The sequence below is a fragment of the Coccinella septempunctata genome, chromosome 2 (assembly GCF_907165205.1).
Source record: "Coccinella septempunctata chromosome 2, icCocSept1.1, whole genome shotgun sequence".
Lineage (NCBI taxonomy): Eukaryota > Metazoa > Arthropoda > Insecta > Coleoptera > Coccinellidae > Coccinella > Coccinella septempunctata.
The window spans coordinates 20,454,584-20,479,847 of NC_058190.1; the positions used below are offsets into that span (position 1 = coordinate 20,454,584).

The 25,264-nt window shown below is 36.9% G+C and overlaps 1 protein-coding gene across 1 annotated transcript in view; it reads left to right on the forward strand.

The window, feature by feature from the left end:
- The window catches only part of LOC123306460 (nephrin-like), a 907,827-nt gene that overhangs the window by 263,861 nt on the left and 618,702 nt on the right, over positions 1 to 25,264 (forward strand). Inside the window, exon 4 of the mRNA XM_044888477.1 lies at positions 6,066 to 6,176. Within this exon, the coding sequence (XP_044744412.1) occupies positions 6,066 to 6,176 (111 nt within the window). The remainder of the gene's footprint in view (positions 1 to 6,065; positions 6,177 to 25,264) is intronic.

Sequence of the window (25,264 nt, forward strand, 5' to 3'; positions counted from 1 at the left end):
ATCCACCGTTCTTTACGATTCAATAATTTTCGAACAATATTTTGATGTTTTCACCAATAAATAAGACAAAAAAATTCAAAAATCAGCAACTAGAACGAGCCAGATAAACAAAAAGCGGAATGAGAATCAAAACATTCAAAACCTCTTCGATCAAAATTGACGTCTGAAATCTTGAAAAATTTCATATATTTCTGCAAATGGCACTCAAATTAATATTTTAACCAGTCCTAGCGTCTTAAAAACACGCGTGACACACAGATGGCGCTCAAATCGCTTTAGTCGCCTCGTTTCCCATCTTTCTACTCTATAATCTTTGATTTGAGTAGAAGTGCTGCCATTACGAAACGTCAGACGTTAAACATAACCTATCCATTTGGATTTTGCTTTCGTTTTGTGTGAACTCTCTTTTATCTAATATTGAGCCTCGACAGCTGGGATGATATTTGGAATATGGATGTTCTAATGATTATATGCATAATAAATGCAACTCGGAATTATTTTATCATCAATGAAATGTTTAAGTGTTACAGACATGAGAATCGCAGTGGATATTCAGCTATTTCCTTGCTGAATGTAATATGATACCAAAGTTTCATAACTAAATCCTTTTGATAACTTTAAAATCACTGCTGATTTTCTATGACTTTCATTCATTATGAGAAAATACATGGGAAATGTAAACGATGACCGTTTGAGGTTATCGAGAATTGCATTGAACAGTCGAAATTCGGCCATTTGTAAGTCATTCATTCATTTTTCATTCATTCATTCATTTGCTATATCCCGTTGCCGGGAATGAATCTAAAAAAGACGAAAAAAGGGAAAAAAGAAAAAGGAAAAAAAAATGAATGAAAAGGAGGTGCGAAAAGACTTATCATTTCGCAGGGCTAATTGCGACTGTGTGCTCTTCTGTGACTGCAGAGACCCAACCGTGACCTACATATCCTACCACACTCCGGGCATGGATAGTCACCAACCAGATCTGGCCGCCGCTGTATCCTTCTCAAGTCTCCATTATAACTGTGTAACAAAGACCTCCACTGTGACCTGTCTAACGCTAGTTGTTCCCAGTTATGATTGGCATGAACTGATTTTAGGGATTGATGTAGTGTATCCTTAAACCGCTTATACTGGCCTCCTGGTTTCCGGGCTCCCTCAGTGAATTCGCCATATAGAGCTATTTTGAGGAGTCTTGTGTCTTGCATCCTCAGAATGTGGCCGCTCCATCTGAGTCGGGCCCTCATTACTTGAGTCTCAATTGTTGTACAACTCGCGCACTGCAAGACTTCTGCATTCGAGACTTTGTGGAACCATCTGATGTGCATTATCTGTCTTAGATGACGTTGTTGCGTTTGTTCAAGCTGTTTAATATGTCGCGTCCAGCTTTCGCTTCCGTAGAGAAGCGTTGGGAGGACGACTGCTTTGTAAACAGCTGTCTTCAGATTGAGGTCGTGATTTTGAAACACTCTATCCTTTAGCTTCCAGAATGCCCGTGATGCCGAATTGATACGGTTTTGTACTTCCGTGTCAAGGTTAGCCCTAGTATTTATGAAGCTTCCCAAGTATTTGAACTTCTCGACCTGTTCTAGAGTTTCATTCTCCAGGCTGATATCTGTTTGAAGGCTTTCTGGCAAACTCACCAGGATTTTGGTTTTGTCGATATTGAGTCTAAGGCCTAAAGCTTCGTATATATGTTTATAGGTGTCCAACATTATCTGTAGATCCTCCGAGCTGCTAGCGATAAGTGAACAGTCGTCTGCATATTGAAGTTCAGTGATATACTTGGTACGGGTTGAGGCGCTTCAGGTTAAACAGGCCTCCATCAAATCTAAATCTAATACCGACACCTCTTACGGGCATACTTATGTCAGCAATTATCGATACAGCTATGGCGAAAATATTGAACAGTAAAGGCGCTAATACGCAGCCTTTTTTTTATTCCCAGAGTTGGTTGAGAAATGGTCGGTTGTAGAACCATTATGCTATATGCTAGCGGTGTTGTTGTTATAAAGGCTTTTACACACTGCTAAGAATTTTTCGGGTACTCCAAGACGTGCCATGATTTTCCATAGCGCTCTCCGATTCACCGAATCGAATGCCTTACTTAAATCGATGTAGGCTGTATAGATCCTTGATTGTTGTTCACGGGCCTTCTCTTGCAGCTGTCGCAGTGTGAAAATTAGGTCCACCGTACCTCGATTTGGTCGAAAGCCGCACTGGGACTCAGGTAACAGCTTTTCTAAGAGTGGAACCAGACGATTAGCCATAATCTTCGAGAGAATTTTACCGGCCACACTAAGCAACGATATGCCCCTGTAGTTGTTGCAATTCGACGTATCGCCTTTGTTCTTATAGAGGTTGATAACTCAAGCGTCTCTGAAGTCTTGTGGCACATCTCCCTGTTCCCAGATCTTGCGGAATAGTGTTAGGAGACTATTGACAATGTCTTCATCCAAGGCTTTGAATATCTCAGCTGGAATGCCGTCTAGACCAGGTGACTTATCATTTTTCATATTTTTAATCGCACTTATGATTTCCGACATTGAGATTTCGTCATCAAGCGAAGTTATCGGATTATACGCGGGGAGCAGGTCTAAAATGGATAAGTCCGAGTCGTTATTTTGATTCAAGACCTGTGAGTAATGCTCCTTCCATCTTTCGAGAATTTTTCTATCATCAGTTAGAATAGCTTCATGAGCATCTCTTATAGGAAAGTTAGCTTTTCTGCTTGGACCATAAACAGTTTTAATAGCTTCGAAAAAACGCCTGTAGTCATGGTTATCGGCGTAAGCTTATATTTCCCTAGCTTTTTCTTTCCACCAGCTATCCTTGATTTTTCTTATTTCTTGACGGAGCTCGCGTTTTATGTTAATAAAACATTTTTGGGCTGCAACATCGCCAGGCTTGTTAATTGCTGTTTTCATCGATTTGTGTTTTGCCTCCAGAAGGGGTGCGATATGAGTTTCTTTGTCGGCGAACCAGTCTAGGGATTTTCGGGAGCGTTCTGAGCCCAGTATTTCTTTCTCTGAATTTGTAAGAGATGATTTGAAGCGAAGCCAATGACTCTCAATGTCATTGACGGCAGCTGTGAAGCTTTCCTTTGTAGAAGGGTTTTGTAGTTTGGAGATTTGAAGGCGCTCTCTCAGTAAGTTTGGCTTGCGTTGGTATTTTGGAAGCATTGAGATCTTCATTCTCGAGATTACCAGCCTATGATCAGTCCAGCACTCCAGATCTGCTCTGGGTTTAGTGACCAACACCTCTTTGAGATCCTTTCTTCTCACGATCACATAGTCGAGAGTGTGCCAATGCCCTGAGCGCGGGTGGCGCCAGGTCCCCCTTGAATTGGGTCTCGTAATAAAGAAGGTGTTCGTTATACAAAGATTGTGTTCTGCACAAAGAGCCAGCAGACGTTCTCCGTTCGAATTAATGCTATCTGTGCCGTGTTTCCCTATTATTCCCGGCCATAGTTCTGAGTCTTGACATCTGCCCACTCTGGCGTTGAAGTCTCCAAGAAGGATAATTCGTTTCCGTTTTGGGATTTTACTTAATGTAGCAACGAGTGTTTCGTAGAAAGTGTCCTTTGAGTTGTCAGTGGTTGCGGTTGCGACTAGATTATCTTGTGGCACAGGTAACCTGAGACGACAAGGTCTGAGACGTAACTTAAGCAACGCAGAGAGCCATTTCCTGCTCAAGCCAATATTTAGGCTAGGTGATTGTGGGAAACAGAGTTATACCGCTCATGTTCGGTCGCCAGAGCCTCGTTCATAAGAACAGGGTGCACCGCGAGTAGGGGAGGTTGGCATTTGAGAGGAGAGGCTATAAAACGCATCCTTCCCCCTTACACCCCCTTACAGTTATCGGTGCTACTCCTACGTCGATGTTTGAGGTATAGTTGGCAGAACGCTAATTTACGTAGGCCGTAAAGCTGACGCTAACGTTCCGAAGAGATTCGACATTGTGATAAAATACGTAATAACAAAAACTTTTACGTAGAACGGACAACATAGCGCTGATTTAAAACCCAAAAATGTTTTGACAAGCGTCATAACCCTACATATTCGTACTATACAGAGTGAAATGTGCTAAAATAAAAGTGAATTAATCTACCGGGTAACTTTTGCTAAGTATTTGACACTGGAATTATAAAATTGATAATTCCCTTAAATTTGTTATATGAATACAGTGGTTCACACAAAGACTTAAATACATATTATGATAAATTTTAGAATATGTATATATGTATAAATCCTCCTATACAGGGTGTTTCAAAGGTGGGGCTTTGTTTTTGACAGAAGGTATAACTCATCAGAATAAGTCGTCCAACCAAAAATTGTCTATATAAAATATCCAAGATGGCTGAGATCCGGTATCGCAAAAACGAAACAAAACATAAACATAGGGCTAAACAATGAATTGTTCAGTACCTAGTTCATCGAATTAGATGCACCAGGTCACTTTTGATATAGATACAACAATAATTGTTGTATCTTGCAATTTAGGGTAAAAAAAAATGTAGAAAATTGGGGCAGTTTCTTGAAAGTGCTTATGTAAGTTATGTTAAAAAAGTGCTATGATGTTTTCCCATTTCATCCTATTTTTACGACGATTGTTGGAATGTTCGAACAAAAAGATTGTGATGCCCATTGTGAAAAAAATCGTGAATAATTTAGACGAATTTTATTGGTGAGATTTTTAAGTACGGTTTTATTGTATTTTTACACTTGTGTCCTAAATCTCTTCTGAATAATAATTTGAATCAAAATATGACGATGGGATCAAGTAAAACTCAATGAAATAGGGCTGTGGAAAAAGATCAAAATTGTTTTTTTTTTGCTAATAATTTGAGCGTTCATTTATCATTGCCCTCCAATCCATTATTGGAAGGGTAGGTAAAGTGTTTGGGTATTACTATTTGTTAAGGGGGCCGCCACGTTCTCGAAAACAAAATTATCGTGGGAACCACTATCTGTAATCCTTATTATTAGGTTCCTGTAGTTTGAGAGAGTTCAGAAGAGATTTATTGCAAATACAAGTCGAAAGCATGGCATTATGACACTGTAAAATAGAAGAGCTATTACGGATTTGATTGTGATGATCAAAGTAATAAATGGACAAACTCAAAGTGCAGAAATCTTTTGAAGAGGACCGTTAAACGACCTGAACAAACAGCTGCCGGACAAAATTATCCTTCGTGTACATGGAATGCTCAAGACTTTTAAGAAAAACTGCGACGATATAGAATATTTGCGGCTATCCATGTTATCCGAAAGGATAGCATGATAGATCTAAATGCAGTTCTAAAGAGACTACGTAACTGAGCAATTGAATTGCTGTTTTGATCTGTTTTTTTTTTTCAAGAGCAGCTGGTTGTACTTTCTATGAACATGTGTACCTATATTATTTGTTTTGCCATAACATCAGTGACTAGTTGATGAATTACTATTATTGAATATGTTTCATTCATAATCCGATGAGTATTAAATAGAGGATTCTATTTCAGATCTCCACATATATCTGTAACCCCTTCATATGTATAAATAAAATCTTCTTAATACATTCTATCAAATTTTCCTATTGCTTTTCTGGTAGGCGAAAAACATATGCAGAAAACGCTTCAAAAGTCCTTAGCTCTTAGTTGCACGACCAAGTGCTTCAACGCGAGCTGCTAAATTTCATTTTCTGCCGATGCGATGATAGCCCAATATGTTAAAGCTGCGCTAGGAAAGATAAGCAATACTTTTGTTGATACTACGCATTTTCATGTATGGTAATCCATGTAGGAATCTTTTTTTATCTGCACTTTCAGAATTCATTAATTCATTTCATTGCTGTATCCCGTTTCCGGGAATAAATCTACAAAAAGACATTTAAAAAAAAAGAGAAGACTTATAGTTTCTAATTCTTTCAGAATATTTATTGTTTACTATATATATCAAGAAGTCAATCTACGATCATTCCTTTCAGCTACCCTCTTCGGTGGCGCTGTTCTTCTAAAAAATAAAAAACCTTGATTTAAGTTGAAGTTTCATGAATTGCTCCTGTATTGAAGCGGATTTTTTTTTCAGTTCCACCTCAGAAAATGGTCATTACTAATGAATCTGGGACATCGTTGACATCTGTTGTGGGACCATTTCCTGAAGGTTCTTCCTTTACCTTACGCTGCGACGTTTATGGAGGTGAGTGTGTATATTACAGTTTTCTTAGTTTATACTAGTCATTAGCAATGTCGTGATTTTGAAATCACGTTTTGAACTGTGGTTATCCTTTTTATTGAAAATCAACAACGAATTCACAATAGGTATCAATATCACAAAGTAATCAGTATCAGAAATATCGAACGTTCAACCAACTTGAACTACACCATGTCATTTTTACTACACTGCAATAAGGCGCGACGAGACGATTCATCCATGTTATTCTGACGGTGATATAGGAAAATGACCTCTAAGCACTAAGGTTCGATTATTCGTATTCGTTGAATTACACTGTCCAAATGTGTCCGAATCTTGGAACAAAGATACAAGGAATGGAAAATAAACATTTGTTGTTGTCCAAAGACTGGAGTGAGATAGTTGCTTATTTGTACTACACTGCAATAAGGCGCGACGAGACGATTCATCCGTGTTATTCTGACGGTGATATAGGAAAATGACCTCTTAGCACTAAGGTTCGATTATTCGTATTCGTTGAATCACACTGTCCAAATGTGTTCGAACCTTGGAACATAGATACAAGGAATGGAAAATAAGGTCCGAACAGACCCTCATATGCTCAACTGTTATCAAATAGAGTGAGATGAATGTTGAAAGGCGAAATACTATCTCATGCTCATGCGAAATACTATCAAAACCAGCTGCTATCAGCTTGAAGCTAAGGTTTCCTCGGACAGGCCGCCAACCGCTGCGTTTCGACGATTTTATTTTTCTAGCAAACGCGTAGCTGGACGGTGCCTGGACGTTCAACTGGCAGGTCGCGACTCAGCTGTCCATATCTGTCGAGGTTAGATTAGAGCGGCGTCGCGCAGTTGAGCGGCTATTGCTACGGTTAAATAATATAAGGAAAATTAAGAAAATGAGTGAAAAATTCTCATCGGAGGATAATGAAGTCTTATTAGACTTGGTAAGATAATATCCACCCTTATATAATCTAGTACCCCGAAGCTATAAAGATTTAATGATCAAAAATAATATTTGGAGAGTCTGAATTAGTCCCTTAATTTTATTTCATTTCCAAAAAGTCTTCCGTGCACAGTAATACTGAAGGCACCTTCTGTATGACGACTCAAAAATAATTCATTATTCATTATTCCAATCTTTGAGGGTTGTCATCACTAGTTACTCTTCTTCTTCTTCCAACAATAACATCACAATAAATTTTTCTGGGTCTATTTTCAAATATTTCTCTTTTCGTGTTATTTTCACTAACAAAATCAACTTCTCCGCACACAAATGTAGCCGACGAACTAATTCCTACTTAATTCTAGCAAACCACTTCGGGCGGAAATCGCTATCCTCGATGCTTGAAGGCCAGGACGGTCTGGAGCGATACGATAAGCGATGCAACATAAGCAATCTTTTATCGGCCGATGCAACTTTTATCTTCGCAACACTCCAGTGCAGACTGAAGCGATACGATAGCCAAATCAAGCGCTAAATTGTCAATTACGAAATTCGATGCTACTTTTTCCGATTTGATTCTCAATCACCTTTCTGTCGCTGAAGCGACCTGGCAGCTGTGTCCCCCAAACCAAAGCGATTTCGATATTTATCGGTGTAGTATCGCGATCGCTTCAGTGTGCACTGAATTAGTCGCTTCCATTACGTTTGCACGGTTATAAGAGATCGGTGTCGAATCAGGGTCGGGTTGCTTATCGAATCACCTGTCGCATCGTTTATCGTATCGCTCCAGTGAGAACCGCGCCTACCTCACTGGGGCGATACGATAAACGATGCGACAGGTGATTCGATAAGCAACCCGACCCTGATTCGACACGGCTCTCTTATAACCGTGCAAACGCAATGGAAGCAACTAATTCAGTGCACACTGAAGCGATCGCGATACTACACCGATAAATATCGAAATCGCGTCGGTTTGGGGGACACAGCTGCCAGGTCGCTTCAGCGACAGAAAGGTGACTGGGAATCAAATCGGAAAAAGTAGAATAGAATTTCGTAATTGAGTGACGATTAAGCGCTTGATTTGGATATCGTATCACTTCAGTGTGCACTGGAGTGTTGCGAAGATAAAAGTTGCATCGGGCGATAAAAGATTGCTTATGTTGCATCGCTTATCGTATCGCTCCAGTGAGAACCGCGCCGTACGATTCCACCAAAAACGTGTGCGGCACAATTGTTCACGAACATTTTGTGCAGCACCCCAGCACGTACAAGCTGTTCACACATTAAGCGTTCGTTTCCACCGGCATAGCTGTGCGTTACTTTTTGATGTGGGCGAGTCCACCGCAATGAAATTTTGTGCTGCACAATGTGCGCAACAGTGCTGCTCTTCGGTGGAATCGCACCTTTAACCTGACTGATCAGCTGTGTCCCCATTGGACGTTGACTTACTATCATAAGTTTGATTTACATAACAAAAATAAAAAGTTCAGAAAGTTTCATCCTTAAGAAATTGATTTTATTATGTCAATGATTACGACATGTTTGGCCGCCCACCTGAGGCACCTGTTCTGATATCCACTTGACTGACTGCAGCATTTTATCGTATATTATGATTATAATCACCTGCCTCTTGGACTAAAACGTAGAAAACCAATGGGCGCAGGTATTCACTGAAAATAAGGCATAAAGGGTTTTCGTGAGAAATGAACAAACTGAGTCGATCGAACAACAATTCCTCGAGAATCTCAGGAAATTTTCGGGTATGAATCCTGAGAGCAGACTGAAAGCTTAGAAGACCTGCTTAGAAGATTGATATCAGATCCCACCCTAATCCCAGGGTTCTCCACTCAGGGCCACAGTTTTCTTATTCCCAAGGTTGGCGAGCCTGAAAATCCTGAAAATTATCTACCAATTACCTGTCTCCCGGCAGTCTATAAAATATTGATCATCATAAAACACGTAAACAAACACCTATGGACACATACTATTTTGGTTCCGGAATAGGGTGGTTGTATAAGAACAAAAGGCTGCAAGGAGCTCCTGGTCGTGCACTATATAATCACAAAACAGGCACGGAAGAAACTATGGAATATCTCGGAATGGGTGAATTATCGCAAGGCCTTTGACTCGGTACCATTCTCATGGATGCTGGAAGTTTTCGAAATGCGCGGCATCAATAATAAAATCATCAACCTCTTCTGACGTGTACCTAAGAACCTCTCTCTCTGTCCGTGCAAGAGATGGTATAAGAAAATCAAATTATCGATATAAATCGAAAGGTTTTTCAGGGCGATACTCTCAGTACAGTGTGGTTCAGCATGGCTCTCGATCCACTAAGTATGCTACTCAAGAAAACAAACCACGAATATGTCATTGGCAAGCCTAAACAGGTCCGAATCAACCACAGTAGATGATCTCAAATTGTATGGAGCCAACTCTGATCAGCTAAGAAGACTTCTGGAAATGGTCTTACAGTTCAGCCATTCTATCGGCATGAGTGTTGGGGTTGAGAAATGCCACTTTGGAAGTTATAAGCGGAAAAGTCCAAAACGCGAGCTCCAAAACAACGCTGATGAATCAAAGAGTTATAACATCGTTGGGCTTTGATGATTCATATAAGTACCTGGAAATAAAACAACTTCAACAAACAACAACTTTCAGATTTTCAAACAGGAGAAATGAAAAAATTTTATATGCAGGGACTACTCAAAATAGTTTCCATCCTTCTGAAGTCGAAATTGAACGCTAGATCACTTTTTACAGCTACTAATATCTGTTCATTACCAACTCTAATATACTCTTCCGAGATTCTGACTTAGTCGTTGGACTAAGCTAAAAGAAATAGATAGAATGTTGAAATCCCCATTAATTAGTGATACGGCTGTATCTGCAGCGCCAACAGGGAGGCCGGGGCTTACTGAACTTGGAGGATGTCTGCAGGGAAAATATAATATCGCGACAAAAGTATTTCCTTGAAAGGAACTCACCTTTATTTTCGGGCTATTCGTGAGGCGGACAAAAATCTGTCGGCTCTTAGGCCCGTATTAATAGTCAGTTCTCAAAACGGGTCTCAAGACCTATCTCAGTTGATACTTTCTCAAGATAGTGAGAGCATCTCAAGATGACGGCTTATTAATAAACGCATATCAAGTCATTGTCAGTTTGATACTATCTCAAGAAACGAGACTTGAAACTCAACTTATGAATGTCTTGAGTAATGGTCTTGAGATATACTGGAGACTACAAAACGAAAAGAGAAATTAGTATTTTTATTTTTGCTTGATATTTTTCAATACTGTGACTCACAATAAAAAGTGACGAAGCAGGATTTTCGATCGCCCATCCAGTACACGTTGTGTGTACCTCATGTGAACTCCTCTGAACATTTGAAAGATCCTGGAGTCGTGCATGCTTCCTTCCCATCTTGTTACAATACCCAAAAATTCTGTATTAGGCCCAACAATGGCTTGGACATTAATTGAAAAGTCTGATTTTCTGTTGCGATTAACTTCATGAAATCGATTTCGTCGTAGTAGTTGACCACATCTTCCATGGATTCCATATTGACTTTAATAATTCCGATTTTTGGAAGCACAAAAGACAATTAAATTACTGTCAGTTCACAAAGCAAACTAACTCAACTTTCATTTCGAGATCATCTTGAGTCAGGGTTCGACCATACTCGAAATTTGACGTTCCCAAAACCTATCTTGAGATCATTCGAGTACTTGAGTCACATTTATTAATAAGCGCCTACTCAAGTGAGAACGCCGATTGAGACGTTATCTTGACAGAGTCTCAAGTCAAATTTATTAATCAGACTGATGTCTCAAGACGCTACTTAAGACATTCTCAATACTTGAGATCTGACTATTAATACGGGCCTTAGACTGTCACAACCAGACGTTCAATACACGGAGCTCAATAAAGTGGAAACGTTGACTACCTGCCAACCGGTTACTTATATTCAGAGAACGAAGGTAGGTTTACTCATGGCTATACAAGATCAGGTTATGACAACCAGGATGTACCAGAAACACATCGCTCAGATAGCATACCCTCCGACCGATGTCGCAAATTTTCCCAAGCTCCTGAAACAACACAGCACGTCAATTACTCCTACCCCATTTTGGCACCAGGAGAATATCTTGAGAGATATAACTCCATGGCAAAAATCTACCATGAGAAAAAAGCGCCGAGTCTGAGTCTGCTCCGGGATGAAATCCCAAACTATCACGCACGATATAAACTTTACATCACAGAAGTGTGATGCATAATGAACCCTACATTACACTTTTCGATAATGATAAAAAATGTGCATGCTTTTGGAGTTCATAATCCCAGCAGATGATAACATACGGTAACCTGGCCTTTCAATGGAAGGAGATGTATGACCTGGAAAAAATAGTATTTTTCTGTAAATGATGTCAACCAATATAATAGTAGAGGCAAACGTACCTGAAAACGTACGAAAATATTATGTCTGGAGCTCGATGTCATCCCTATTCCCAGAAGCAGGTCATCTTGAGTATAACCCGAATTGTTAGCTGGTTTTCTTGAACGCAGTGAACTTGGACGAATTGTCCAGTTAACATTTCATAACCGTGCAAAGTGATCAGAAAAGATATATAGGTACATGTATACTCAAAGTAATTTAACTCCCAATATATCGTACAATTAAAATAAGGGGTTATGGGAATGGATGAAAAATTTTCTGATCTTCTCTTTTATTCCATCAGTCGACGTTTCATGTATATAGACAGAACAAATGTGCAATGTGATGTATTGTATACCCCGTTCCTCGTGTGAACAGGTATACATTGGACAGACCTCCCAACAGTTGCGGAAAAGGATAACCCAGTATAGGAGCGACGTCAAGTTCCCCAAGAAGACTTACTCGAAGAAAAGTTGTTTTTTGTAGATGTGACACATCAAGAAGGTATAAGGAGGAATCTATGAATTCGAGAAAAGATATTTAGGAAATCAGCAATATATATTCATTTTTATTGATCGTGGATGGAGTTGGAGTAAGAGCAAGAGTCGGACGGGGAGGAATCGATTCTGTGGATCCTGTCGTCGATGGCATAACCTAGAGTAGCTAATCATTCTGTGACTATTTTATATATGAATTGTAATTCGTTGCTGATTGTTCCTTGATTGATTGATGATTTATAGATTCAATTGGCTCAAGTATCACTTTACATAATAAGATTTATTTTCCGAGTAATATTTTTTGAACAAGGATAATCATTCATCGCCTGATATCAAAAGCGTTCTTTTAGAGCTGAAGATTGCGAGCGAATTACATCACTTCGAGCAACATAAAATAAATCGTTATTTATTCGACAGTTGATATAATTTTTTTTGATACGGAGTTCGAAAATTTTCAATTGCAGACAAGAAAAATAAGCGCTACAATTCAAAGTTTATATCTCCAATGACGTATTGCCTTGAGTTGCACATAAAACTTTTGGTAGTTGGGCTACGAATTCGAATTTCAGTCGAAACTTCGTTATAAGAAGTGGGACCTCTAACTCTGACTCTGAGTTATAAGGAGACCGACGAAGCAACATTTCAAATTTAAACTCTGGAAAGACCAATAGACATTTCTTGTTGAATCTTTTCCTGAAGGAATAGAATGCTTCTAATATATTGGGATAATACTAATCCATTACATGAATTTCCTTACGGTCCAATATAAGATCTACGGTTGTTTGAAATTGACATTGGCATTGGCACATAACACTGACCGATAGACCTATTTCATATAATAATAATAATGATAGGTTTATGTAAGTACTAACATACAAGATATGTTGAATTTTGTATTCTTGTTTATTTGCTTGATTTCATAGAACAAGTTTAGAAAATCAATTTTTAATTCTCTGAATTCTAGTATTTCTTGAATCAGTTCAGAAAATTGGTCAGAAATTGCCGCGTCTGGACTCTCATGACCGGTGTGAATACAGCGACCAAAGATAGCAGACCAAATCTCCGGAAACACCCGAACGCTGACGCCAGTGGCGTACAGACTGATTCAGTTCGCATCATGAGAATTGGATGTATAATGGGAGACATGGTTCAATTATCAGTATATTGAGGACTTCAAATCTTCAATCGTTGTTTTTTCAGATTAAATCGGATATTGAGCGTTCGAATCGGATAGGTTCATTGAAATTTCTACCCTCCAATTACAAAATCCTATTTCATATGAAAACGTGAATCCTGCGTCATAAAATTCACAGGGTATATTCTTTAGGGCGAAAGCATCAAATATTGATAGAAAAAATTGACTTCGGATGGGGCTCCGGGGTTGAAATTTCAACCCTTAACATTGAAAATTCGTATTTCAAGAGAAAAAGTGAATCCTGCATCATAAAATTCACAGGGTATATTCTTGAGGGCGAAAGCATCAAATATTGATTAAAAAATTCGACTTCGGATGGGGCTCTGGGGTTGAAATTTCAACCCTTAACATTGAAAATTCGTATTTCATGAGAAAGCGTGAATCCTGCATCATAAAATTCACAGGATATATTCTTTAGGGCGTTAACATCAAATATTGATAGAAAAAATTGACTTCGGATGGGGCTCCGGGGTTGAAATTTCAACCCTTAACATTGAAAATTCGTATTTCATGAGAAAGCGTGAATCCTGCATCATAAAATTCACAGGGTATATTCTTTAGGGCGAAAACATCAAATATTGATTAAAAAATTTTACTTCGGATGGGGCTCTGGGGTTGAAATTTCAACCCTTAACATTGAAAATTCGTATTTCAAGAGAAAAAGTGAATCCTGCATCATAAAATTCACAGGGTATATTCTTTAGGGCGAAAGCATCAAATATTGATTAAAAAATTTGACTTCGGATGGGGCTCTGGGGTTGAAATTTCAACCCTTAACATTGAAAATTCGTATTTCATGAGAAAGCGTGAATCCTGCATCATAAAATTCACAGGATGTATTCTTTAGGGCGCTAACATCAAATATTGATAGAAAAAATTGACTTCGGATGGGGCTCCGGGGTTGAAATTTCAACCCTTAACATTGAAAATTCGTATTTCATGAGAAAGCGTGAATCCTGCATCATAAAATTCACAGGATATATTCTTTAGGGCGCTAACATCAAATATTGATTAAAAAATTTGACTTCGGATGGGGCTCTGGGGTTGAAATTTCAACCCTTAACATTGAAAATTCGTATTTAATGAGAAAGCGTGAATCCTGCATCATAAAATTCACAGGATATATTCTTTAAGGCGAAACCATCAAATATTGATTAAAAAATTTGTCTTCGGATGGGGCTCTGGGGTTGAAATTTCAACCCTCAACATTGAATATTCGTATTTCATGAGAAAACTCGAATCCTGCATCATAAAATTCACAGGGTATATTCTTTAAGGCGAAAGCATCAAATATTGATTAAAAAATTTGACTTCGGATGGGGCTCTGGGGTTGAAATTTCAACCCTTAACATTGAAAATTCGTATTTCATGAGAAAACGTGAATCCTGCATCATAAAATTCACAGGGTATATTCTTTAGGGCGAAAGCATCAAATATTGATTAAAAAATTTGACTTCGGATGGGGCTCTGGGGTTGAAATTTCAACCCTTAACATTGAAAATTCGTATTTCATGAGAAAGCGTGAATCCTGCATCATAAAATTCACAGGATATATTCTTTAGGGCGCTAACATCAAATATTGATAGAAAAAATTGACTTCGGATGGGGCTCCGGGGTTGAAATTTCAACCCTTAACATCGAAAATTCGTATTTCATGAGAAAAAGTGAATCCTGCATCATAAAATTCACAGGGTATATTCTTTAGGGCGAAAACATCAAATATTGATTAAAAAATTTGACTTCGGATGGGGCTCTGGGGTTGAAATTTCAACCCTTAACATTGAAAATTCGTATTTCAAGAGAAAAAGTGAATCCTGCATCATAAAATTCACAGGGTATATTCTTTAGGGCGAAAGCATCAAATATTGATTAAAAAATTTGACTTCGGATGGGGCTCTGGGGTTGAAATCTCAACCCTTAACATTGAAAATTCGTATTTCATGAGAAAGCGTGAATCCTGCATCATAAAATTCACAGGATATATTTTTTAGGGCGCTAACATCAAATATTGATAGAAAAAATTGACTTCGGATGGGGCTCCGGGGTTGAAATTTCAACCCTTAACATTGAAAATTCGTATTTCATGAGAAAAAGTGAATCCTGCATCATAAAATTCACAGGGTATATTCTTTAGGGCGAAAACATCAAATATTGATTAAAAAATTTGACTTCGGATGGGGCTCTGGGGTTGACATTTCAACCCTTAACATTGAAAATTCGTATTTCATGAGAAAGCGTGAATCCTGCATCATAAAATTCACAGGGTATATTCTTTAGGGCGAAAACATCAAATATTGATTAAAAAATTTGACTTCGGATGGGGCTCTGGGGTTGAAATTTCAACCCCGGAGCTTTAGCGCCCTAAAGAATATATCCTGTGAATTTTATGATGCAGGATTCACGCTTTCTCATGAAATACGAATTTTCAATGTTAAGGGTTGAAATTTCAACCCCAGAGCCCCATCCGAAGTCAAATTTTTTAATCAATATTTGATGTTTTCGCCCTAAAGAATATACCCTGTGAATTTTATGATGCAGGATTCACTTTTTCTCTTGAAATACGAATTTTCAATGTTAAGGGTTGAAATTTCAACCCCAGAGCCCCATCCGAAGTCGAATTTTTTAATCAATATTTGATGTTTTCGCCCTGAAGAATATACCCTGTGAATTTTATGATGCAGGATTCACTTTTTCTCATGAAATACGAATTTTCAATGTTAAGGGTTGAAATTTCAACCCCGGAGCCCCATCCGAAGTCAATTTTTCTATCAATATTTGATGTTAGCGCCCTAAAGAATATATCCTGTGAATTTTATGATGCAGGATTCACGCTTTCTCATGAAATACGAATTTTCAATGTTAAGGGTTGAAATTTCAACCCCAGAGCCAGATCCGAAGTCAAATTTTTTAATCAATATTTGATGCTTTCGCCCTAAAGAATATACCCTGTGAATTTTATGATGCAGGATTCACGTTTTCTCATGAAATACGAATTTTCAATGTTAAGGGTTGAAATTTCAACCCCAGAGCCCCATCCGAAGTCAAATTTTTTAATCAATATTTGATGCTTTCGCCTTAAAGAATATACCCTGTGAATTTTATGATGCAGGATTCGAGTTTTCTCATGAAATACGAATATTCAATGTTGAGGGTTGAAATTTCAACCCCAGAGCCCCATCCGAAGACAAATTTTTTAATCAATATTTGATGCTTTCGCCTTAAAGAATATATCCTGTGAATTTTATGATGCAGGATTCACGCTTCCTCATGAAATACGAATTTTCAATGTTAAGGGTTGAAATTTCAACCCCAGAGCCCCATCCGAAGTCAAATTTTTTGATCAATATTTGATGTTAGCGCCCTAAAGAATATATCCTGTGAATTTTATGATGCAGGATTCACGCTTTCTCATTAAATACGAATTTTCAATGTTAAGGGTTGAAATTTCAACCCCAGAGCCCCATCCGAAGTCAAATTTTTTAATCAATATTCGATGCTTTCGCCCTAAAGAATATACCCTGTGAATTTTATGATGCAGGATTCACTTTTTCTCTTGAAATACGAATTTTCAATGTTAAGGGTTGAAATTTCAACCCCAGAGCCCCATCCGAAGTCAATTTTTTCTATCAATATTTGATGTTAGCGCCCTAAAGAATATATCCTGTGAATTTTATGATGCAGGATTCACGCTTTCTCATGAAATACGAATTTTCAATGTTAAGGGTTGAAATTTCAACCCCAGAGCCCCATCCGAAGTCAAATTTTTTAATCAATATTTGATGCTTTCGCCCTAAAGAATATACCCTGTGAATTTTATGATGCAGGATTCACTTTTTCTCTTGAAATACGAATTTTCAATGTTAAGGGTTGAAATTTCAACCCCGGAGCCCCATCTGAAGTCAATTTTTTCTATCAATATTTGATGCTTTCGCCCTAAAGAATATACCCTGTGAATTTTATGACGCAGGATTCACGTTTTCATATGAAATAGGATTTTGTAATTGGAGGGTAGAAATTTCAATGAACCTATCCGATTCGAACGCTCAATATCCGATTTAATCTGAAAAAACAACGATTGAAGATTTGAAGTCCTCAATATACTGATAATTGAACCATGTCTCCCATTATACATCCAATTCTCATGATGCGAACTGAATCAGTCTGTACGCCACTGGCGTCAGCGTTCGGGTGTTTCCGGAGATTTGGTCTGCTATCTTTGGCCGCTGTATTCACACCGGTGTACTACTGGGATGTCAATAATTCTTGAACGGACTCTACGTCCAGTCACAGAACATCAAAATACAAAATACCCATTGAGGTATTTCTTGGTCGTTTTAGAGGATGAAAGTGTCAACAGGAACTCCTTTCGAATATCGATTACGGCGATCTGCTGACGTCGGCGGGACGGCAGCGGCGTTGCTCGAGTTGCCAAGGTCGGAACGCTACGAGGACCCATCTTTTTCAACATTTTATGGTACTTATTCTTTAAGTATTGTGTACTGACAAACCCTGAGGGTCCCTGCCCCTTCCTACATTAAGGTTCCTCTCTCCTTTGTAGCTTCACATTAGGAAGAAAAAAAATTTGGGTAAGTGGGAATAGTAAGCGCAATCATCTGATACTTCATGGAATAGTCAGCTTTTTTGAAGTTGAATTATCTACAAACTCAATCTCTAGGTCAAAATCACCCGTGAAATAAAAATGACTGAGATCTGAAGAAAATGCGGGATGATATTAATCGATGCCCACCAATCCATTAGTATCGTCTGTTGCAGCCTAATCGAAGCTAGAAAAACCCAAATTCAGTAATCTGCCGTTTGCATTGTCGATTCTATGAAAAATATCCCAAATCCAAAATTATGATGGTATTATTTTTGCTTTGAAAGAAGACATGTGCCTATTTAGTGATGAATTTTGATTTTATACTAATGAAGCAGAAATTACAGAATTTAATTAGACGAAATGTACTCAATAGATATTATCTCCGAGAGACTATAAATTTCAAAGTACTCTAGATATATCGGGCCGTAAGGAAATTCAATGGTTTAGTACTATCCCAATATTCATACTAGGGTCATTCTATTCCTTCAGAAAAAGAATCAACAAGAAATGTCTATTTGTCTTTTTAGAGTTCAAATTCGAAATGTTGCTCCGTCGGTTTCCTTAGAACTCCGAGTCAGAGTTTGAAGTCTCAGGTCTTATAACGAAGTTTCGACTGAAATTCGAATTCTCGTATCCCAACTACGAGAAGTTTTATATATAACTCATGGCAATATGTCACTATTGGAGATATCAAACCGAAAACTTTGGATTGTATCGCTTATTTCAGTTGTCGGCAATTGAAAATGTCCGAACTCCGTATCAATAGAAATATTATCTACTAATCGATTTATTTTATGTTACTTCAAATAATGAAATGTGCTCGCAATGCTCTACTCACTATAAGAACACCTATTGATTTCTCGCAAGGAATGGTTATCCTTTTTTGAATCGAAGAAAAATATTATTCTAAATATTGATCTGAAAATTATATGAACAAATAATTGAATCAATTGGACCATATCATCAATCAAATAATCAAAGAACCCGGCAGTTCTTCTCACTGTTACCACTTTTAGGAATAAGAGACAATGGCTCCGCTCGTTCTTTTAGTCAAACCAATTGTTGATTACGTGTAGGCCAAAATCATCAATGGATAGCGACCAATAGCCTATGCCAATAGGACAAACCAATAGTACCTATTACTTAATTAATTGCGTTATCATTCCGAGAGTTTTTACTCGTATTTGCACAAATTTTTGCTTGAAGACAAAATGAGCAAGCTTCAATCTATAGGCAACGTTTTGACGTCTATTTTCAGCGGAATTAACACGTAACAATTTCCAAACAAATATAAATATAATTATATTTTTTACGATGAAAATTCCGTTTTTAAAAACACAAACTTTATTTTGGAAATTTACAACAATGACTAGAAACTACTCTATGTAAAGAGGCAAGCTAAGTAACTGACTGACTTCTGAATTAATTCTCCTCTTGCATCCTGAATGAATTGAGATTTATAACATTCGGTTATCTTAAAAGAGATAAGGATGCAGGTGTACTATTATTATTGTATGGCTATATGTAAATTCAAATAGGTAACAAACAAAAGTCTAATTTAAGGTAATAAGGGTTAGGATTATCTAATTCCTCCCCACCTTGGATAAAAGTATCTCCCAAAGGAGTAGCTTTATAATTAAAAGATTATTAAGATATTTAAAAGCTGAAAAAGCAATTATTACTAAAATTATCAATATTAAAATTATTAAAAATGTATGATTATCATTTTGGAAGTTCTATCCTTTCAACTCTTCTAAATGGATATCGGGGATTTCTTCATTCTCCATAGCATCATCTTCTCTCTTGGATTATTCGTGTTTAGATAACGACTAATTTTTCTTCATTAATAACTACAGTTAGGGAAATTTCTTTTTGTCCATTACTGACGACACAACTTGTGCGTATAATAGCGATTGGAGTAACAAAATGCATTTCGTTAGATGAGGGCAATCTTCTTCAATTTTTGTATTTTCCACGGAGAGGATATTTCCATCTTCTAATAACTTGAGGTTTGACGTAGGAACCATTTTTCTTTTTGTACAATTTTTTGAAGTGGGTTTTCAAGATATTTTATATACATATTGGAGGCTTGGATAATGAGTCTTGATCGCAGATGAACTCATCTTCGACTCGATGACATTCACTTGTTGACCATCTTAATGTCTCTTCTTGTGAGAGCAAATAAGGATAGGTAAAGGGAAAGGTAAGATTGTTTTGAGTCAAATGGTAAAATTTATGTGAATCAAAACTATCTTCATAAATCGTTGGAATTGATATCAGAAAAAGTAAGATCTCGTCTTTGAAAATAACTTTAGTATGACACAATTGATAGTAATCTTTGATGTGATGCATTGGAATAATAGTGACATTTTCAACTAATTCTACGAATTTCGTATACGGTAGAATAGATTCATGTAAGAGATGTAATGTGGCAAAACTAAATGCTGTTTGAATTTCATCTGATGTATTCTTAATGTCTTTAATTTCAAATGTCGTGAGATGCATTTGTTGGACATCCCTGAATGCTGCTACAATTTGTAATAATTTAAGATTATTATTTAATTCTTTAAATTTATCATTATATTCATCTTTGAGGTCATATACAAGTTCCTCGAACGTATTAGTATTAATTTCATTAGTACGAAACAAATATTCGTAATTAGCTGTCGCTGCAAAACCTAACTGTTGATGCTTTGATGCTTCAATTTCTACTTGATATTTAAAAATTATATCTTTTATTTTTTTAAATCAATATGATAGATTAATTGTAAATTCTTTCTTTTTACGTAAGGCTTTCCTAGCAAAATAGGTGAAATATTATTTTCTATTGGAATTATTTCAAAGGGAGTGATCGAAATTATCATTTCGCATATTATGAGAAGGAGGCACGTTTTCAGGAGCATTATGTCTGAAACAAATATGTATAGGTACTATTTTTTCTTTCGTTGTTTGAGAATTCTTTTATGATAAATATGTTTATTCTTGCTATCTTGAATACGATGTGAATCAATTTCTCGAGCATCTATCTTTGAATACCGGATCTAGTTTTCTTGTAATAGGATTTTTAATATAAATGTGGGATTATCATTTAATGGATGGTCTACTTCAGCGGCCTTTTTCTAATTTATTTTTTCTAAACGATTAATATTTTTATGCTTTCTTTTTTCTAACTCTTTCGAAATATCATCAAGATTTTCCACATAATTTTCAACATAATTTTTTATTTGTCCATTATGAGTTTTTTCAATGGGTAATGAATAATTTAAATCTGCCTTGATTATTTGCATTAAAGTCATTTCTAGACTTGAATGATTGGAATTATTATAACTTAATAAAGCAAGAGCTTATTAATTTTGAGAAGTAGCATTTTTATCATCAATAGTACGTATACTTCATTCAAATTTATTTTAGCAGTCGGTTGGCCATGAAATAATTTTCTCAAGTTTTCGTAACTAGAACGAAGTTAGGTTGGCACTCATGAAATGTCGTTAATGTCATAACGCCGTTGCCACAACTAATATCAATTTTTATTACGAGAATGCCGAAAGTGATTGAAAAAAGAGACAGGGTTTCAGGTGCTATTTAGAATTCAGGTCCGCTCATTTATATAATTATACCCTGATATTCTAAAATCCACAATACGTCAGACGGTAGCGAACATATTCAATGTAAGAGAATTTATAAAATGTTTCATCTGAATCTAAACGACATATATTTCAGCTGGATATTTCCACAATCAGAATGATTGTGAATGAAGAGGATGACAAAGAATTTTCTTCTATTGAGAGACCCAAAGAAGTGGTGGCATTTGAGAATTTTATGTTTGAGTGAATTAATGCGAAAAGTTTACTACAGGATTTTCGATAAATGTCATCGGAGAATAAGTTCCCTAAAATGAATTTTTCTATTTTTCATTTGACTTGTCCTATACAATGTAAATGTCTTAAGGTACTAATAAAAACCCATAATTATTATTATAACAACAATGTATTAAGATGAATAGCCACAAATACGCGCAAGTTGCCCTGTTACTTGTTTATTCATGTGAAATTTTTGTTCAAAGGTGAAGTTCGTCTTAACTTGAAACTTCCTTCAATTCCTTTTACTTATATTGATATAAGATGATTTTGTTGAAGAATTTTAACATTCTTGTAATTATCTCTATTTATTCCATTCCACTGCATCATATGCGTTTCATCTTCGGATTAATATTTTTGAAATCTACAAATGATGTAAGCCAAAGAAAATAACGAACATTAACTCTCCTCAAGCTAGTGCATATTATGATATTATACTGATCTCTTGTATTTTCCATGCAAATAACTGGATTTGGTATGACTTCAATCAGTTTGTATAAACTTCAATTATGTTCGTCACATATTTTCCGAAGAGATTCGACATTGTGATAAAATACGTAATAACAGAAACTTTTACGTAGAACGGGCAACATAGCGTTGATTTAAAACCCAAAAATGTTTTGACAAGCTTCATAACCCCACATTTTCGTACTATACAGAGTGAAATGTGTCAAATTTCCATGGCCAACCGACTGCTAAAATAAAAGTGAATGAAGTATACGTAATTGCTCAATTGAATGAAACGTTTCCACAATTGCATTAGAATTTGGATTGTAATTCGTGATAAAATGAATTTCGATTTTATGTACTTTACAAAAATCTTGAACAACACTATTTTTAAATTCTTATTCGTTGTCACATGTGATTTTAGAGGGTACACCATAATGACTAAAATACATTATTCATTTATCAATTATTTCCGTTTTCTGAATTAAAGAATAACATTGCCCTTATCTTGAAAATGAATCTACTATACAACGATAGAGTTGACCAAATCTTATGGTATCACAATAAACATGTGTTAAGTGTTTTGATCCAATAGGGTTAGGTTTGAATTGAAGTTGTATAGGAGTTCTTTCATATTTACTCTTCTGACATATTTCGCATGAATTGATATAATTTCGCACATCTTTATTCATATAAGGCCAATAATATTTTCGTCTTAAACTGATTAAATTTTCGCTTACACCACGATGTCTAGTAGTGATTTTGTTGGATTTGTAAAAGTTGTTCTCTTTCATCTTCAACAATTATTTTAGAAATTTTAAATTTAATAGTTTTATAATGGAATTTATCTTGTAGAATTCTAATAAGGGATTCTTCTAATTCTTCAGATTGAAAGTGTAGGGTTTTTCAGGACAAACATACTCTTCAAAGAATTAAAATAAATCATTATCAATTTGTTGGGGTGGTATCTCAATTGTACCTCAAGTTCTAAGAGTTCTGGGTTGGTGAAAACTTAGGGACTCGAGGATTGAGATTGATAATGCGGATCACTTGTTAATGAACGTTTATTTCCTAATCTAACAAACTATATATAGTCAAATTGTACAATGACGTCAAGACCACATAATCGAAATCGACTTACATTCTGCATATTCAGTACATTTTTCTTTACTTGCTAAATTGCCGCAGTTGGATTAAGGAATGTTAGATATTAAAGCAAACTATTGCAATCCTTTGTCTCACCTGGCCTACTTACACAGGAAATAACAATTATGAAAGAGCGGATGATCTAAATAATTTCGAATGGAAATATTTGGTTGAATTGAGTTTATAAATTTTTGATATATTTAATTTTGGATATTTATTGTACGTTTCGTACATATTCCCGGCGGCCATGGTGATGTGGTTGAGGTCTTGATGTCTTTGTTGGTGGTTGTCATCCCTGGAGCTGGACACCTAGTCTGGAGTCATTGTATATTGGCTGCAGCTCGATCTCCTCAGGATGAACTGGTCTATTGCTCGCGTGTGCATCAGCCGGTGCTTGTTGTTGTTTCCTATGTTTCAAAAAGTAAACAATAAGTAAAACAATGACAATGATTATTACGATGTTCGTGCTGGAGTTTATCGTTGAATGCAAGTGATATTGTTTCCAACGGTAACCTGATACTTCGTCGCCCAGGTTAGATTGTTGTACCAGGAGTTTGTTTATTTCTCCAGATGTTTGGAGTTCTTCTTCTTCCGCTATGTGATGTGTCACTGGGAATTCCTGTGTCGTCAAGTTCATGGTCATTGGATGGACGTATGTTCCAATGACGGCCTTTTCGTCGAAAGTGTCGGCTCTTAAGATGCTCCCGTCGGTGTGTATCGTACAATGTGGGGATACTTGTACTATTCCTGTTCCGTTTATAGTGATTTCTTCTCTTTCACCATCACATGTGATTGAAACTGTCACTGCATGGTCGGAAATGTAGAGCCAGGAGTTCGGTTTTTTCAATTTCCTCCACAATATACTGGATACCCGGTAGCTGTAGGAAGGACATCTTTTTTGATGGGGTTGTTTGAATATTTCGTTGATTACGCAGTTGGGGTGCTTGTCCATATTCCTGACGATACTGGGGTTGCATAAATAAATGTTATCTGCAACTTTTCTTGTCTTGGCGTCCTCCTGTTCTGTGAGCTCGAAGTATTTTTGAGTGTTATACTCAACGCCAAGAACTGAAGAGGTTATCCCTGGTTCCACAAATGTTTTGTTTGGTTTTTCTTCTGGTATCGGGGTAACTTTTATCAGATCGTAATATCTCCTCTGTACCACATATAAATAGCAGTTAATTGATAGGCTGTCATTGTCATATCGCGTTTCCATTTTCCATGCCGGTTTTATGAGGATCTTCAGGTCAGATGGCAATTTCATTTCAACATCCTTGGCTATTTTTCTTAATGCTGACGGTGTTATGAAGTCTATTATGTGCCCTTGAGAGTAGTGGGCTTTCATTATCTTTTGATACTTTTCGCGTATTTCTTCAAGGTAGTTGCTTGCAAGTTGGAAGTTGTTCATCGCTTGTAAGTTCAAGGAATTTTCATCGACTGTTTTATACCATGCGTGCATATCATTGATAACTCTTATTCCTTCATTGAATTTTCGGCGGAAATTTTCCAGCTTCTGGTTAATTCGTGTTTCCGTTGTGTTCAAAGTGGCCAGTGTAGATATCATTATTTTGGATTGACGATTTGTGAGGCTGATTAAGTGTTGTTGGTTGTCATGTAGGTCGTCGATATCACGGTATACTTCTTCATTAACTCCAAAAACGGCAGTCATGAGTTTTCCAAGGATTCCTCTTCGTTGTCTTGTTTTTCCATCAAGCAAACTTTCTATCAAGGACACAGCTTCATTTTCCATTTCCCTTATATGATGTTCGAATTCTCTGCAATGGGTATTTACTGAATGAGTAGCGATCCTTTCGCAGATGGTGTGAAATTGCAGGGAGGTGTTTCTGACGTTATCTCTGTCCGCAGCTATTTGTTCCCTAGATACGTTAAGTTTGAGTTTGAGCGTGCCAGCATTTATACAGGCTTGTCCCATATGTTCCACGTAGAGTCCGGGTTTCATTGGAGTTTC